The 18,119-nt window shown below is 44.1% G+C and overlaps 2 protein-coding genes and 1 pseudogene across 2 annotated transcripts in view; all 3 read left to right on the forward strand.

Moving 5' to 3' along the window:
* prkar2aa (protein kinase, cAMP-dependent, regulatory, type II, alpha A) overlaps nucleotides 1–2,354 on the forward strand; it is a 47,394-nt gene extending 45,040 nt beyond the window's left edge. The window contains exons 9-10 of the mRNA XM_055892798.1: nucleotides 624–762; nucleotides 1,354–2,354. Of these exons, the coding sequence (XP_055748773.1) occupies nucleotides 624–762; nucleotides 1,354–1,478 (264 nt within the window). The 3' untranslated portion in view covers nucleotides 1,479–2,354. The remainder of the gene's footprint in view (nucleotides 1–623; nucleotides 763–1,353) is intronic.
* A 4,442-nt stretch (nucleotides 2,355–6,796) lies between these two features.
* On the forward strand, nucleotides 6,797–9,015 carry LOC129829321 (N-alpha-acetyltransferase 80-like; annotated as a pseudogene).
* A 5,468-nt stretch (nucleotides 9,016–14,483) lies between these two features.
* Nucleotides 14,484–17,985, forward strand: LOC129829322 (aminomethyltransferase, mitochondrial-like). The gene is made up of 7 exons (XM_055890998.1): nucleotides 14,484–14,531; nucleotides 14,672–14,773; nucleotides 14,881–14,980; nucleotides 15,220–15,365; nucleotides 15,529–15,709; nucleotides 15,900–16,055; nucleotides 16,328–17,985. The coding sequence occupies exons 1-7, from the start codon at nucleotides 14,484–14,486 to the stop codon at nucleotides 16,504–16,506; spliced, it is 912 nt and encodes a 303-aa protein (XP_055746973.1). The 3' UTR covers nucleotides 16,507–17,985.
* The last annotated feature ends 134 nt before the right edge of the window (nucleotides 17,986–18,119 follow it).

Genomic DNA, 18,119 nt, shown 5'->3' on the forward strand with positions numbered 1-18,119 from the left:
CTGCATGTCCGTTATTGTGTATTAATTGGCGTTGTATGTATTAGTTGCTGCAGTCAAATTTCCCCTTTCGGGATCAATAAAGATCAATAAAGTAATTGTTCTCAATAGTGAGTTTTCTCATGGATTGTCAGGACTTGGGTTCAAATACTATTTAGGGTATTTCAATTACTTTCAAAATGTCTTAGAAAGGAAGTCTTGATTTTCTACAAGTAGCTGAATATTGGAATGTATTTCAAAGTACACTTGGAATGTATTGGCATGTATTTGAGAATACAAAATATTTAAATACACCATGCATTCAGCTATCTATAGGAAGTTATTTGTAGCTGATTTGGCCACATTATTTGAAAATACTCAAATACACAGAAAATAAGTGTTTAAATTTAAAATTGAACCCAGGTCTGACTCTGTCCCTCTGCAGCAGACATGGCCTATAGCCTAGTGAACAACACGTTTGGGCTTCCTTGGTGCTCGTGCTATATGCTAAAACATCATTTTGTGAATATTTGAATCGGCAACCAACGATTCGAATCCGCTACATATTATTCAAATCAGAGTAAACAAATAGAATCCTCTCCCCCCCCCCCCCCCAAACACACACACACACCTCCTCTCTCCCCCAGACAAAGGCGAACCAGGAGGATAATGTGGAGGTTGAGATCACCCGCTGTAGCAGGGGTCAGTACTTTGGGGAGCTGGCCCTGGTCACCAACAAGCCCCGCGCTGCATCAGTGTACGCTGTGGGAGAGGTCAAGTGCTTGGGTAAGGCCCCTCCGTACATTTACAGATATTTGTGTGTGTGTGTGTATTTATTTTGACACAGAGACACACACATGGGTGGGATAGAGAGAGATTATCTGTTTGTTTTTGTCTCCCTGAATTCCCCCCCCCCCCCCCCCCCCCCTAAACGCATAGCTACACAGCTGTTTCCCTTAGAGGTACTCGTGATCATGTTCAGCTCTCTTATGAATTCAAGTTTTTCACATCTCACAATTCTCCAGGCGTATGGTTAGGGTATCAACATTGTCATGTGAATTACATAGCAATATCTGCACACTTTAGTGTGCTCCACTATAGTTTTGTTGCAGTGTTTTGACTGGAAGGTCTGGAGTGTTTAAGCATTGCAACGAACGTTCGGAAATAAACTATACAGGAGGATACGCTACAACAGGGTGATATTCATTAGTGCACACCGTAGTGAAGCGTTTTGCAACGGAACATGAAAACAAATTCAGGATGTCCCTCCCAATTTCGGGCTGTTTGCTTCCGTTTTGGTTCTTAGATTGACACCTGGGTCATATTCACTATCTGTTGTGCAGCTGTGTGAGTGATGCTGTCTCTGTCTCTTTTCAGTAATAGACATTCAGGCGTTTGAGCGTCTGCTGGGTTCCTGTAAGGAGATCATGAAGAGGAACATCACCCACTACGAGGAGCAGCTGGTAGCTCTGTTTGGCTCCAGCATGGACCTGAGAGACTGACCACCCTTCTCTGTGCCTTACACAAGCAAATTTACATGAATGAAAAGACACACACACACACACACACATTCGGACACACCCACTTACATAGTATAAGTACACCCTGACACACAGATTTTCTAGCTCAACACTCCTTTATAAGCGCACTAATAGGTGTGTACACACTTTCTACTCACCCTGAAATATCACACACCCTCTTACAGTTGCTTGAACCTGCTTCAGCCTCTTTGTTTGAATTGAAAAAGCAATGTCCCTGCTGATACAACCCTGCCACAGCACAGCAAGGACATACTACACACACACACTCAGACACGAAGGCTTGTCCTTTCTCTCTCACAGATGCACACACACACACACACACACACACCAACAAACCTCCGCCAAGGACCCATGCACACACATAGGCACCACCCACACTTTCAAATACAGACACCTGGTGAAAAAGAAAATACATTTAAAAAGAGAGCAAAATAAAAAGTCAAAAAAATGCACACAAAAAAAATGTAAAGGTTTAAAGAGAAGTTTTAGAATAATTTTATGAAGATAAACTGAAGGTTTGATAAAATATGATTTAAATAAAAAAGTGTTTCTTTGGGGTTGAGTCCTTTCTGAAAGCTCTCCTACTGTTGTTGATTGATTCAGTTAGTGCCGGTGATTACCACAGAGGACCCTACGTTTCAGGGCTATTGTTATCATTAATCCACACATGTTGTATTGATTAATGTATTATTATATATTCATTATTTTGTTTTACTTTGACCAATTCAGATAAAGCACCATCTCCGACAATGTCCAACAAAAATATAGTGCTTATTTCTCCTTGATCATTCTGAATGAGTTGTCCTGGATAAGAATAAAGCAAACATTTTTATTATATTGCTGTGTCAGTGTGTTGGTTGTATTGGGGAAGATGGGTGAAAATATACATTTATTACATGTTATGGTTTCTAGATTATGGATGAGCCGTTGTTTGATATGGGGGGAGGGGGGTCACCCCTATTTAATCCCTTACAATAAATATGCTATGACCCATTTTTATTTAACTAGGCATGTCAATTAAGAACAAATTCTTATTTACCGCCTACCCCAGACGACGCTGGGCCAATTGTGCGCCGCATGGGACTCAATCGCAGCCAGATGTGATGCAGCCTGGATTCGAGCCAGGGACTGCAGTGACACCACTTGCACTGAGATGCAGTGCCTTAGACCGCTGCGCCACTCGGGAGGCCACATGGAAACGAGCTCACAGCCAAAGATTTTCTAATGTATTTCCCGACAGAGTACATGACATGGTTAAATCCTGATCGCAGACCAGTGAAAGTGACTGAACCATAGACAGATTAGTTTGATCAAAGAAAAACAAAGCCGATCCAGGAACGGCGCGTCTCTCGATACCACTTTCAGCAGAAGCGTGAAACCCTGAAAATGTAGGTATTAGTTGTGGCATTAGGCTATAAGAGCATACATTCTTTCACAATTGCTTTGCACTTTAACCCAATACAAACGTTGGCAGTTAGGTCTTGGATATTTGGAAATATGTTGAAAGAAACGTTCCTGGATGAGTCCTTGAGGTTGTGGCGTCATTTAGAATAGTTTGTGTTTCAGTGCACTTTAAGAAACAGGCTACCGAACCAGCACGATTTATGTTGCCTTTGATGGCGTTCATAGAGATGGCCTCACAATTATTTATTGCATTCTGTACTGTAAACGCAATGCATTTAGGACAAAAACGGTTACATTGTGTCAAGGCGCTGTCACAATTTTATTTTATTTTTTAAATCTGCCCTAATTTGGTAGTGTGAGTGATGGGTGGCCGTTTGTACCTACTGTGTATTGTAACGCCTATCCTCCTGTAATTTTTCATTATAAACTGGGTGGTTCGAGCCGGAATGCTTATTGGCTGACAGCCGTGGTATAATTAAGCAATAAGGCCCGAGGAGGTGTGGTATATGGCTAATATACCACGGCTAAGGGCTGTTCTTATGCACAACGCATCGTGGAGGGCCTGGATACAGCCTTTAGCCGTGGTATATTGGCCATATATCACAAACCCCCGAGGTGCCTTATTGCTATTATGAAGTGGTTACAAACATAATTAGAGCAGTAAAAATAAATGTATTGTCATACCCGTGGTATATGGTCTGATATACCACCGCTGTCAGCCGATCAGCATTCAGGGCTCGAACCACCCAGTTTATAATTAAGCAAAAGGCCCGAGGGGGTGTGGGTATATGGCCAATATACCACGGCTATGGGCTGTTCTTTAGCACGAAGCAACGCTGAGTGCCTGGACACAGCCCTTAGCCGTCGTATATTGGCCATATACCACAAACCCCCGAGGTGCCTTATTGCTATTATGAAGTGGTTACAAACGTAATTACATAACAGTAAAAATAAATGTTTTGTCATACCCGTGGTATACAGTCTGTTATACCACGGCTTTCAGCCAATCAGCATTCAGGGCTCGAACCACCCTGTTTATAACAGACCGTATACCACGGATATGACAAAACACATATTTTTACTACTTTAATTACATTGGTAAATAGTTTATAATAGCCATAAGGCACCTCTGGGGTTTGTGAAATATGGCCGATATACCAGAGCTAAGGGCTGCGTCCAGGCACTCTGCGTTGCGCCTTAGAACAGCCCTTAGCCGTGGTATATTGGCCATATACCACACCCCCTCGGACCTTATTGCCTAATTAGACCATGTTTCTCATTATTTGACCCAATTGTATGTTTTATTTCCCAACACCCAGTTTTAAAGACAACAATTCCATACGTGCAGCTTAATCAAAACCTGTATCCACATACATTTAGCAGTGGCTTTATTGTAAAAGACCATATAGTGTACAGATCATAATTACATCTCGCCACTAAATTCCATGTTATTTGGAAAAGTATAGGCCCACAATTTAACAGTGCTTGTTTAAACATCTAATTTGTAACTATGTATCAGCAGACAGTAACCCACTAACAATTTACTGGAAGAATCAGCTCTTGCTATCTTTGTCACTAAGGAAGTGTGTTATTTAACACTTGATGAGATAATGAGTTGGCGGTTGAGTTGCTGTCATAACTCATGTATTGCCTGTTTTATGTCTACAGTAGTATGTTCAGTGTCATGTCACCTTCTCTGCCTGCCCGTCACTAGTCCTCTTTGTTAGCAGAACTTGGCACCAGGTAAGATGCTAGCCATTGCAAGGGCATGCTGTTTCTTTTGACATTTTCTAGTATAGTACAAATATGTTTTTTAAGCATAGCAGCATACGTTTTCCCTTGGCCAATGTCTATAATATGTCATGCTCAGCAAATACACTGCATGTAAGGAAGCGTTTTCCCTAACTCTGTTGTCGGGACCCTAACGGGTGCACGTTTTGGTCTATGCCCTAGCACTACACAGCTGATTCATATAATCAAAGCTTGATGATTAGCTGATTATTTTAATCAGCTGTGTTTGGGAAACGCTGATTTAATTGATGTTCACAGCTACCCAGTTTTGCAACCTGGTCTCATAGACAAGACGTAACATAGTAAAGTAAATCCTCAATGCTCAAATTAGTATAATATGTTACATTTGGTATGGTTACATAAGACAGAAGGTTACTTAACGCAAAAACGAAAGGAAGGTGGGCATATAACGCGAACGTCTAGCAACCCAAAGAGTATGCGTATTCGAATCTAATCATGGACAACTTTAGCATTTGAGCTAATTAGCAACTTTTCAACTACTTGCTACTTTTCAGCTACTTTGCAACTACTTAGCATGTTAGCTAACCTTAACCCTAACCCCTAGCCTAGCTCATGTTAGCCAGCTAGCAAACATGGGCATTAGCCACATAGCTAACGTTAGCCACAACAAATTGGAATTTGTAACATATTTGTTTAGCAAATTTGTAATACACTGTACCTTTTGCAAATGAGTAATATATTGTACTTTTTGCATATCGTAGCACATTGTACGAATTGCAATTCGTATCATATCATACAAATTCTAATTCATAACATATCAAACTAAATGGAAGATGGATATCCACAAATGAATACATGCCATACGAAATGTAACATATCATACGAAATGGAGTGTCCCACACTTACGCATAGAATTATATGAAATGCTCTGAGACCAGGTTGAGTGTTGTGTAATGGAGCCACAGATTTTGATACCATACCAGATCATAGACTTATGTCAAGTCATGAGTTTGTCTGAAAGAGCAATTTGCAAAGTTGTAAAGGATGTTGCTCTGATAAATGATAAAACTAGTAGAAAATGTGCAATGTCATCATTCTAGCAACATTTCTAACAATGCTATTGAGATATTGGAAATATAATAGCATTGATATAAATGAGGAGTAGACTACATTATGAGCTTTCTATAATGATAATATTACTCACATCATCTTGTATTTTAGCTGATGTTCTGTACCAAGAAATGACCACAACCTGAATGAACATATAAAGATGAAACATATTTTCTCACTTTTACTTGAGTTTATCTGCATTTTTGTTTTCGCGGTACTGTTTTAAAACTAAGTTGGTTTTAGTCATACAACACGACTCACAGTTCATTTTTAGAGTCATAAATTGACAAGCTGGCAGCCACAGGTCTGCATGAATCAGATATCCTCAACTAGTCCAGTCAGCTTCTCTTTTCCAATCACCAGGGTGAGGAGAGGAAACATGCTTTCCTCAGTGGTTAATTCGATTGGTAATGATGCAACCCCCCCCCCCCCCCCCCCTTTTCTGTGGAGAACGTTATGCACATTACAGCAACATGTATCTCAAAAATGAGTGGGTTAGGTGTGATTCCACCTATTATCAAGAAACACTGTGGAGCAATGGCTTCCCCATTTCTGTCCGAGAGAGATGGTATGCGGATTTAACAGTATAGCTTCCGTCCCTCTCCTTGCCCCTACCTGGGCTCGAACCAGGGACCCTCTGCACATCTCAACAACTGCCTCCCACGAAGCATCGTTACCCATCACTCAACAAAAGACGCGGCCCTTGCAAGGGGAACAACTACTTCAAGGTCTCAGAGCGAGTGACGTCACCGATTGAAACGCTATTAGCACGCACCCCGCTAACTAGCTAGCCATTTCACATCGGTTACACATATACTGGTGTTATAGACACGCTGGCATGTATGTGGTGTGTAGCTCTACTGTAGGTACAGTGAAACATGGTGTCCTTTGACCCTCAGTGTCAAAGACAAGAGGCGAGCAGAGAAGGTCACAGGGGAGGGAAGGGATGAAGAAAGAGAGATTAAAAATCTCTACTTTTATCCTGGCTGATGTGGGTATTATTTCACCAAGCGATGAGCCCGTGGATTGTCAGTAAAGACCAAGATCAGTGCAAGAATAGACTGCTGAGGCTGTGTCTATGATCTATGATGCCTATCAAATAAATGCTGTGTAATAAGTAACTGTACTTTGTGACACACCGGGGGTATTTAGTAGTTACCAGTGCAGTCGTCTAATGACGTAACCAGGTGCATGTGCATGAAGATGGATCCCTTTCCTCTGTGTGTTCTGACCCTGGCTGTCCCCTGTTGTCTGGGGGGTCAAAGGTGTGTCAGGGGGAGGGATGGTGGGTGATCCCTCTGCACCAGCGCCCGAACCTATTGGAGCCCTGTGCTGATTTGGTGAACAGCAAGTGTCAGCGGAGCCGCGGTGCCCGGGTCCACGCCCTCCAGAAGTCTTGCCCTGTGGCCCTGGTGCTGCTGCAGGGCTCTGGGAACAGGGACGGTGGGGATGAGGAGAGCCTTCTGGGGCACGTCCGGCTGTCCCGCCGGGTGTTCCGCACAGGGAGCCTCTTTGTGGAGTCAGTGATGGTCTCCAAGGCCCAGAGGGGGAAGGGCTACGAGGGTATGCTGATGCAGGAGACAGAGCGTTAGGCTAAGACCCAAGTGTTCAAGAGGCTGTGTCTGACCACCCATGACAAGCAGCGGTGCAGAACGCTGGGGTCATGGGTTCCTTCATGCCCATGGATGTGCAGGAGAGGTTCTTCGGGCTCCCAGTGACAGACAAGACCCAGGGTGAAGTACAGGGAGGCCCACCACTACCCCAGCTCCCTCCTTCCTCTGGGGCCTCCGCCTCCTCCTCTCCACCTAGTGTTCCCCCTCTTCCTCCTCTTTCTAGTCTTCCTACTCCTCCAGCTCATCCTCCCTTTATACCCCTCCTCCACCTCCTCCCCTTCCTCCCTCTGCTCTATCTCCACCTCCTCCCTATTGTCTACCTCCTCCACCTCCTCCTCCCTCTATTCCTCCTCCTTCTCAGTGTCCAGCCCGGCTGGTGGTTCAGACCCTTGAGGAGACACCCTACAGAGAAGTCTAAAGGAGTTCCTATCTTCTGGACGCACAAGGACATCTGCGTTTGAGGGCCTAGGCTGACCACAGGCCATTCACCCATGTCACCCAGCCTCACACACACATGCTCAGGACAGAGGTCAATGTTCATGGGGGGAAGCTCAGTCCCTCTGGCCTATTTAGTAGCACATCCTGTAGGGTTTGACAGACTGAGGCGGAAGGATATTTTATGGGTCTGGCTGGCGGTCTGGTGAACTGTGTGGTCCCTAAGACCTAACAGAGATATTCTTGCTGCTGTAGACGGAGAAAATACCGAATAATACCAAAGTTCCAAAGTAGTTTTTCTTCTTGTCGTTTAAGAGAAAATGTATGAATTTAACGGTTAACTAAATAATTATCACTGGAGCTATATTTTGTGCCTCATGTTTCGATCGTTTTGGGGTTGAAATAAAGAACTGTGTATTTAAGGGTCTTGTTATGTGTTTTCTATGAGTCACCGTTTAAGATTGCTAATCGCTAGTGATCAGCTGATGCCACCCTCCTGGTCAGGCATAGGCTCCCCTGGAAGCCCTGAGGGTGGCGAACCAATACCCCACTGCCACCCATGCCACTCCTGTACTGTCCTATGCCAGACTGGCAATGGCCCACACCCTCCACTTACTCAACAAGGTCAAGTACTGTGTTTTTACAGAGTTATAATCACTTCTGAAAAACCCACTACCGCTGATGCTCTTATGTTCTTAATATTATACCGTCTTTGATATAATATCTGGCAGAATGTACTATTCTCCTGGATGATATGAACCTAAGTTTTAGGTAAAGTAATCATTCATCTGGGCATGTTGACAGTGACATATGGGCACACCTGGCAGGAGATGCCCGCACACGCCAGGAAAGATATTCAGTCCATTTCAGTGTGTATGTATTTTTGTGTGTGTGTGTGTGTGTCAGTGGAGGCTGACAAAAATGGCCAGAACTGAGCAAATGAAATGGCATCAAACACCTGGAAACCATGGAAACCATGTGTTTGATACCATTCCACTGATTCCACTCCAGTCATTACCACGAGCCCGTCCTCCCTAATAAAGGTGCCACCAACCTCCTGTGGTGTGTATGTGTGCGTGCAGACGGACCTGGAGCACACACTGGGAGAGAGTGCAGCGCTGGGGAAAGCAGGAGCAGTGCTGTGGGGGGAGCTGAGGTTCGCTAAGTCAAAGATCAGATCCTAGAGACCTCAGTCTGTGCATGTACATTACATTTACATTTACATTTTAGTCATTTAGCAGACGCTCTTATCCAGAGCGACTTACAGTAGAGTGCATACATTTTATTACATTTTTACATACTGAGACAAGGATATCCCTACCGGCCAAACCCTCCCTAACCCGGACGACGCTATGCCAATTGTGCGTCGCCCCACGGACCTCCCGGTTGCGGCCGGCTGCGACAGAGCCTGGGCGTGAACCCAGAGACTCTGGTGGCGCAGATAGCACTGCGATGCAGTGCCCTAGACCACTGCGCCACCCGGGAGGCCCATTAAACACCTCTCCCTAATAATGTACATTTATTGTACGCATACATACCTCTACAGCCATTATTACCTTGACTGTGTATGCAGTTCAGTTTCTATTAGATTATCTTTTTGTATCTGTAAATTAATCTCTCTCTCCCTCCTCTCGGCAGTGTCAGTGTGTGATACTGAGGGACTACATTCCTTCTGAACTGGGAGAGTACATCAGCACCCTGAAGAGAGGGGTGCAGCGAAGAGCGATGCCATGGCAACGATTGTTGTGCCAGACCACATGATCCTCCTTTCTGATCCCTTCTCCAACTTCCTCCTTGACCCGTGTCATGACCTCAGTCGCCTTCTCACTAACTTCCTGTGCCAGTGCTATCAGGGCTGGGCGGGTGAGGAGGGTCAGGAAAGGATAGCCTCGATCACTAAAACTTAGGTGAGGAGTGTCAGGAAAGGATAGCCTCGATCACCAATATATAATATAATAATACCTCTTTTGTTTATTTAGTTGGTGTACAGTGGCATCATTGCAATTCCACCAAGTGTATCAAATTGAGAACAGTGGCAGTTGCCATGCTAAGGCACTTCCTCGGCGTACTCATTAAATACAATTCAGTTCCACTCGTGACATGTTGAAGTTGTGATAGTCAGACAGAATTTCCCAAATCGACACAGTGTTTCAGTAACAAAATGGGTGTGACATTTCATCGTACTTCTCCTGTCAAATGCATAAATGCAAAAGAATACCACTTCTAAAAGTTAGATCACATGGGCATCTCCAACCTGAACCATGTCTGTATCCCAGTGCAGTTGTGTGACTACATTCATTGTCAGTTCAAGAGTGCGGTTCCTATAGATGCTATAAAGTGTTCAGTACCCTGCCATTCATACTGTATGAGTATCTTCTTTGTGTCATATGTCTACCAAATCAAACAACGTATAAATATCCAGTATAAGGAAACATTCTCGGTGGGTTTTATAACACCTGGGCTCTGCTCATATGGGAGTAGGGGCTAGGGGTTGTTTCTGGATGGGCCCAAGTTCCAATACCATGTGCAGAGAAGGGATTTGACTTGATGTTGGTGTAACAGTCTCATTGTCCATGGGGCCTGTAGGACAGGTCCCTCGGGGGCCAGGGGGTGAAGAGTGTTCCTTTCAGTGACCTCTGCTCCTCAGAGTCCTCCCGTGATGGCTGAGAGGTTATGGCGCAGCGCCTGTAGCTCCTGGATGAGTTGGGAGATCTCTAGGGCTGCAGCCTGTCTCTCCCTCACTGCCTTAGTCAGGGACCGGAGAGTGCTGCCCTGCTGCACTGGAGGGGGGGACGGGACGCAGAAACACAGTCACACAAAGGGACACCAAGGCAAAACGTGCAGGCACCATTGGATTGAGAAAGAGCAAATGAATAGCTTTTACCTAAGAAATAGAAGATAAGAAGTAGCATCAATAGCATCAGTGCTATCATGGTGTATCGAAACGAGGTGGGCGTCAACAGGTCTCGGAACGTCCTCTGCCATCGACTTGTCATTGGATGCCCCGTCTGACAGACCACCGGTCTGTCCCTGAGATGGAGGTTCCCATTGGTGGAGGGAGCAGGAGGAAGAGGAGGTCGTCTGCTGCCTGAAGAGACCATAGAGACAGTGGAGATTATGGCGACTATAACCAATGGCGAGCAATGAGCAGCATATTTCAGTGGTGCCTTTGGATGCAAGTCCATAGCTGCATGATACAGCACGGCAATGTCTAGTACCTTTGTGGTTGTATTCTGGGTGGGTTCGGTGTAGGTCGTTGATGGACTCCACGGAATGTAGCTCGATCTCAGTTAGGTCCCGATCACTGATCCGGGTAAAAAATACTGGAGTGGTAGGGGATGATACTGAAGTGATAGGAGATGGAGGGGGTTTTGCCATTTCCCCTTGAGGGAAGGAGGGAGAGAGAGAGAAGAGGGTGACAAAATTGAACCCACTTGGCCTGTCATGGACACCAGGTTTCTAAATGTTATTGCTGAAAATCTATATGAAACTGTTATCTGAAATGTGGAATTTGGACTCAGGGCTAAGACCAGTGGAGAGTTGATTGAGAACAGGCCCTTTGTCCGACTGGGAGCCATTTTAGCCATGCAGCCTAGTTGATATCAGAAGAAATGTACTGTACAACAATGCTATAAGCACACTAAGCTGCTACATATTGGCATGATGGCATTGATAGGCAGGCACTATTATTTTGATGATGTAAGAGACACATTAAATACTTTCACACACACAAAAACACATGCATGATTCATCAAACCAAGCATATCTACTCCTTTTTCTATTCTGGTATCCGGGCTTCACCCAAAAACTTTCGGGACACAATATCCGCACAATCAATCAAATGTCCAGCTAGTGCCATCCACCAAAATCAGAAACCTTGCGTTCTACCCTCTCTCTGTTCTTACCTTCTGTTAAGATGAAACAGGAGAAAGTTACTGAATTCACGTGTCTCTGAGTGTGTCTCCACAAGAACAGAAAGCTGCTTTCAATACGTCCCCAATATGTGTCGACAGCGAATGATGGAAAAGTTGAGGTGAATGCAGGACCATGATACACGCAAACAGAATATTAATCCACAGCTCTATTAGCCTTCTGAAGAGAGTCCATGTTGAAATACTGCCTCGTCACACGGAAGTGAGTCCAGTCCCAGTGTTTTGTGTCTGGGTCTTGTGACCCCGAACCCTGCCCTGTTCCCTGCTGCTAGCCCCTACCCTAACAGCTTCGACCCTAAAATAGAAGCTGGAACTAAGGTGGTATTAATAGCTGCCACTGGGCCATAGGATCATTCAATTATCCAACAGGGGCAGAGGGGATACAGTAAGCAACAGAACCCAGAGCAAAGTGAAAGGTCCCCGAATAGACTGCTTTTTAGTGTGTTAATATGTTATTCATATGCAATTCAACAAGTGATCCAATGCCAGTGTAAAGCTAATAGTTTATCTATTCAATGTGAGACACACCAGGCTATATTGAAGTGGATGAGTGGCTTCCTTTGGAGCAATGGCTTCTTCCTTGTTGAGCGGCCTTTCAGGTTATGTCGATATAGGACTCGTTTTACTGTGGATATAGATACTTTTGTACCTGTTTCCTCCAGCATCTTCACAAGGTCTTTTGCTGTTGTTCTGTGATTGATTTGCACTTTTCGCACCAAAGTACGTTCATCTCTAGGAGACAGAACGCGTCTCCTCCTGAGCGGTATGACGGCTGCGTGGTCCCATGGTGTTTATACTCGCGTACTATTGTTTGTACAGATGAACGTGGTACCTTCATGGGGTTTGGATATTTTTCCCAGGGATGAAGCAGACCTGTGGAGGTCTACATTTTTTTTTCTGAGGTCTTGGCAGATTTATTTTGATTTTCCCATGATGTCAAGCAAAGATTCATTGAGTTTGAAGGTAGACCTTGAAATACATCCACAGGTACACCTCCAATTGACTCAAATGATGTCATTTAGCTTATCAGAAGCTTTTCCAAGCTGTTTAAAGGCACAGCAACTTAGTGTATGTAAACTTCTGACCAACTGGAATTGTGATACAGTGAATTATAAGTGAAATAATCTGTCTTTGGACAATTGTTGGAAAAATTACTTGTGTCATGCACAAATTAGATGTCCTAACCGACTTGCCAAAACTATAGTTTTTGACTTCAACTGACCTCAACTGTATAAGATTTCGATATATTTTGTTATCAAACCTGGATTTTGTTCTTATTTTGATGTATATACTATTGCAATATGACATAACAGTGATCATGTTTTTCTTGCTCCATGCTTTTTCCCTCTCTTATTTGTGGCACACTTGGTCATGCAAGTCAAATCTACATCTGTCCCAGCAGAATGCCCCCGAGCGTGCACAGATGCCCTCACTTGACTGGCTGCTACAGATGAGGATTTTATTAAAAGCATGAGAGTAGTGGCTTCTGTACGGGGATTATTGATAGCCCTGCCTCACAACCATTATCTCTAGAACTAATCTATTTGAATGAACAATCCATTCCATTCATAGTCCCGATTCTCAGTTCTAGTGAGATTTCATTTCATAATTTAGGCTGCTGGAGATTTACTGTCAAATGTTAATAGAATGTAATGTCTTTCTCCAAGGCTACAGTAGCCCACTACAATTCAGGGTCCTTCACTGAAATCTTCCTAGTATTAATAGTATCCCTGTGAAAAAGTTAGGGGTTGAGTACTAGTTTTAAGTTTTAAGAGTGGCATGTTGTATTTTGTTTAGACCTTGTTTACACCTCTCACTGCTATTTACCATTGTAAAGAATGTAGGTAGGACTGTTGTTCAATTAATAAGAATAGGTAGGTAGGCATCCTGAACACTGAGCACATCGTACCTATCAAGCAGTAGAGATTAGCAGTGTTCGTTTAGACTGCAGAGAGAGAGAGAGAGAGGTGACTTGGACTTGTTTCGCAAAAGACCTGTAAGCAGGTCGAAATCAGCCCCCAGAGTGCACTGCTCACTGCCCAGTGATAAGAGCAAACAGTGGCCGGGTTAAAGGTGACACTAGTTGCAGTAGAGTAGTCTACGTAATAAGCTGGGTGTATTTATTGATTTCGCGCACCAGACTCATACTGTACACTGTGGCTGATGAAAGAGACAAATTTATCACCAACATTATTACTGTTATATATGATAGGACTATTGCCTGTATTTTCTATGGTTATGCTATGGTTATGATGATAACATTCATCTTTCCAGTCAGACCTGCTGCTGCCCTCCACCCAGTTATGTGTTCTCACCTACAATTATATGATAATCCGTTGTATGTATCAGTTACATGAACTTCCATTACTCTGACAGGACTGATAACATTACAGTAGTGGCATTATAGCAGTGACAACGAGTCGTACAACAATGACGAGTGTTTTCTTTCTGAGCCAGGCATCTGGACCAGGGAGGTAAGATGGTGGAGTTTGCTGGCTGGAGCATGCCTGTCCAGTACAAAGACAGCCACATCAACTCCCATATGCACACTCGTCAGCACTGCTCCATCTTCGACGTCTAGCCACATGTTACAGGTGAGAGGGATTTCACTATGCAGATTTGGGAACTGTCAGATACCCGGCGCATATTGTATTGGCTACAGCATCCATTTTGTGTCTCTCTATCAAAGCAAAGTCCATGGGAGAGACAGAGTGAAATTCATGGAGTCCATGATTGCTGGAGACGTAGCAGAGCTGAAGGACAACCAGGTGAGAAAAATGTCTGAGAGGAAAGGCACACACGTGCATGCATGCCCACACACAGACACAAGCACACATAACACACACACACATTCTCCTCCCACTTTTTTCATCTCCAATGCACGCTCACCCCCTTCACCAATGACAAGGGAGGAATTAATGATGACCTCATCGTCACCAAGACAGATCATGGCTACCTCTACGTGGTGTCCAACGCTGGCTGTGCAGACAAGGACTCCGCCAACATGAAGGTCAGTAGTCCGCAGACATCCAAGTCTTGGATGGACTTGTAATGCTTTGATAATATGTCATGTCTGTATGTGTTTCGTTTATCTGATACTTTCTGTGCTTCCTGTAGGCTAGAATGGCCGAGTTTAAAGCTGCTGGCCATGATGTGGATCTGGAGTTTCTGGAGGAACGTTTGATTGATGTTCAAGGGAAGTTCTCTTATGGCAACAGTTCTACTCGATATGTTTATATCGGAAGGTTCCACAACGTTGTGCCCTCCTGAACATGGCCCTGTGTTATAGTAGTGTTTGACCTTAGTCGTATTCATTAGGCACCAAATGGAAGAAAACAGACTGAAACAGGGCGCGAGTAACGGAACTTGTCCAATAAGAAACACTTGTTTTCCATTTGAAAAACATTTTGCTACAGTGTGCACTAATGAATACAACCCTGTACATGTCCTCCTCAGGTCCCTCCATGGCCCAGGTGCTCCAGTCGGGTCTGACAGATGACCTCAGCAAGCTGACCTTCATGACCAGCACCTTGGCCACAGTGTTTGGGATCCAGGGCTGCAGGCTGACCCGCTGTGGCTACACCGGAGAGGATGGAGTGGAGGTGTCTCTTTCACTCTTTCTTTGTACTTCAGTAGAGGTGGATGTTCTTGTGGGCATTTCCTTCAAGTATCCTTTGTCTGAAAGCAGCAGGCCTTTGTACACAAGAATGTGTTTATTTCCCTGTGAAGCAACCTTTAAAGTATGAGACATTTCCTCCTCCTCAGATCTCAGTGCCTAAGTCTGGCGTGGTGGCCCTGACTGAGCACCTGTTGGCCAACAGTGAGGTCAAGCTGACCGGACTGGGAGCGCGAGACAGTCTGAGGCTGGAGGCAGGCCTCTGTCTCTATGGCAACAACATCGATGAGACTACTACCCCTGTGGAGGCAACCCTGTTGTGGACTAAAGGTGACTCCTCAAAATTATACACTCCCCTATAGAGCATATTAGTGTGTGTGTGTCTGTGTATGTTTGTGTGCGTGTGTGGGTCTGTGTGTGTATGTTTGTGTGTGTGTGTGTGTGCATCAGTGTTTGTGTTAGTGTATGTCTGCGTTTGTGTCTCTGTTTGTGCTCATTGGGTTGTTTGATGGACTTGCAGGAAAGCGGCTGCGTCAGGCGAAGGGTTTCCCCGGTGCGGAGATCATACTCCCCCAGATAAAGGCGAAGACAGCGAGGAAGCGTGTGGGCCTGATGTCCACGGGACCCCCTGTCAGACAGCACACCCCCAACCTCAGCCCAGAGGGAAAGGTCATAGGTCAGTTAGAGGCTCTCTACTAGCTACGACCAAATACAAGAACAATCTATGTATTTTCACTGTGGTGAGGTTTGAATAATCATATGTAAAAATGTTATCATACCTACTTAGGATCAGGATGCCACGCCTGATTATTTCCGTTATCTTTCAGTAGGCCTACACTGTAGTGTCATTTAGGCCCAAATGTGATACTGTTCCATTGAATTGCAGCTGTGTGTGGATTGCTGTTGAGATTAGATTCGACTTTAATTTCATCTGTTTTTTTTCTTCAGGTGAGGTCACCAGTGGTTGCCCCTCCTCCTGCCTGAAGCAGAACATTGCCATGGGTTACGTGGATGCGCCATACGCCAAGAATGGAACTCCCATTCAGGTGGAGGTGAGGAAGAAGGGAGTGAAGGCGGTGGTCACCAAGATGACCTTTATGCCTACAAACTACTACTCTGGCCAGTAGATCTGTCTCTCAATGGACAGCCAGCTTATGCGATCAGCCTGCGTGCCAGTGGACAGTGACCTGACTAGACAGATCTTCTCCCACTGACCACCAGAGATCAGTCTATCAGTCTATCAGAGCAATGCTGCCCCCTTGTGTTTACCTCGAGCAGTGACACTCAAACCTGAAGGACTGCAAGGCTTCTTTAGCAACAGAGAACGGGTTATGAGTGTGTGTGTGTGTGTGTGTGTGTGTGTGTGGCCTTGCCTGCAGCCACAACTCAACACAACTATAAACACAGCTGAACCTTTGATGATGAGGCTTTTCACTCCTGTTATCTGAAGCGTGTTAATGGTCCTCAGACCACAGTGAGTTGTATGAATGAGCCATACGGTTGGAAGGACAGGACAGGGAAATCGCTGACTCACTGACTGGTCCTCAAAAGCAGCATAACGTGATATGTAAACCAAGAGACAAAGCAGGATGTCGCTTGAACAGGACTAGTGTGCAAAACTTGTTTTCTTCTTTCTAATACTAATTAGATGTTGAATTTAAACGTGCATTTTGCAGGCTTCATGACCCAATGACGTGTGTGTTGCATAAATGTTCACTAATTACTAACTTAATACTATATATCAACAGGACCAAACTCTCCATATGATTCCAAATTGTATTATATGTCATTAGGCTTGTACAGTGATCTTAGTTGTTACATTCCCAACAAACTGAAACGTAACAATACAATACACGGTGTGTAGTGGAGGGTAAACGCAAGTAAACGCAGCTCATCCCCTTCTTTTCCCATCAACAAATTATCCGCCTTTTTACGAAAAAATTCATTGAAGGTAAAAGAGACCTTTACTTTTTTTCACAGGGACCGGCGATCAGTTTACACACCTATTTTTTTCACTGATGATCACTGATGATCACTAATGATATGCAGTAACATGGCCAAAAATCTTACAAGAAAGCTTTAGAAACTAGAAGTGGGACTATTGTAAAGTAACTTAGAGAGGTGCTCGTGGTCTTGCATCTCCACAGTACTACTGAAATATGGTCTCATTGTTTTGGGACGTGTGAAGGCCTTCATTTGAATAGCTAGGTAATTATGTCGTTTTCGTATCTAGCACCCTTATATTTTCCTTGTAATATAGGGTGTGATTCACAATATAATATACACAATATACACATTTCCCTTTGTTGTGGAATGCCTTAACATTTGTAGAAATTGCTTTGCATTTTTGGAGGTCACTATTTTCATGTCATCATATGACTCCACTAGATCGAAGTTAAATATGATCTTTCACTGATCTCATTTGCTAAAATGTGCTCATTAACTGCGAGTACGATTGCCATATTTGTATGGACTATATTCACTGTTTATTCATGCATTAGTCAGTGGAGATTGATTAATGCACTGAGATTGTGTTGTTTATAAATTATTCTATAAATAATTAAACACGATAAAAGGCACAAAATAAACCAATAAATTAGTTTCAAACTGCTAGTGTTATTTACATTCCTCACCACACAAATCCTCAGACAGACAATCCAAACGGCTTTATTAAATGTATGGCATTGTGGGCACTGTAGCTTAATCGAAGATGAATTCATGCTTTGGGCACTTGAGCGAG

This window comes from Salvelinus fontinalis, chromosome 31, assembly GCF_029448725.1.
Source record: "Salvelinus fontinalis isolate EN_2023a chromosome 31, ASM2944872v1, whole genome shotgun sequence".
NCBI classification, from domain to species: Eukaryota; Metazoa; Chordata; class Actinopteri; order Salmoniformes; family Salmonidae; genus Salvelinus; species Salvelinus fontinalis.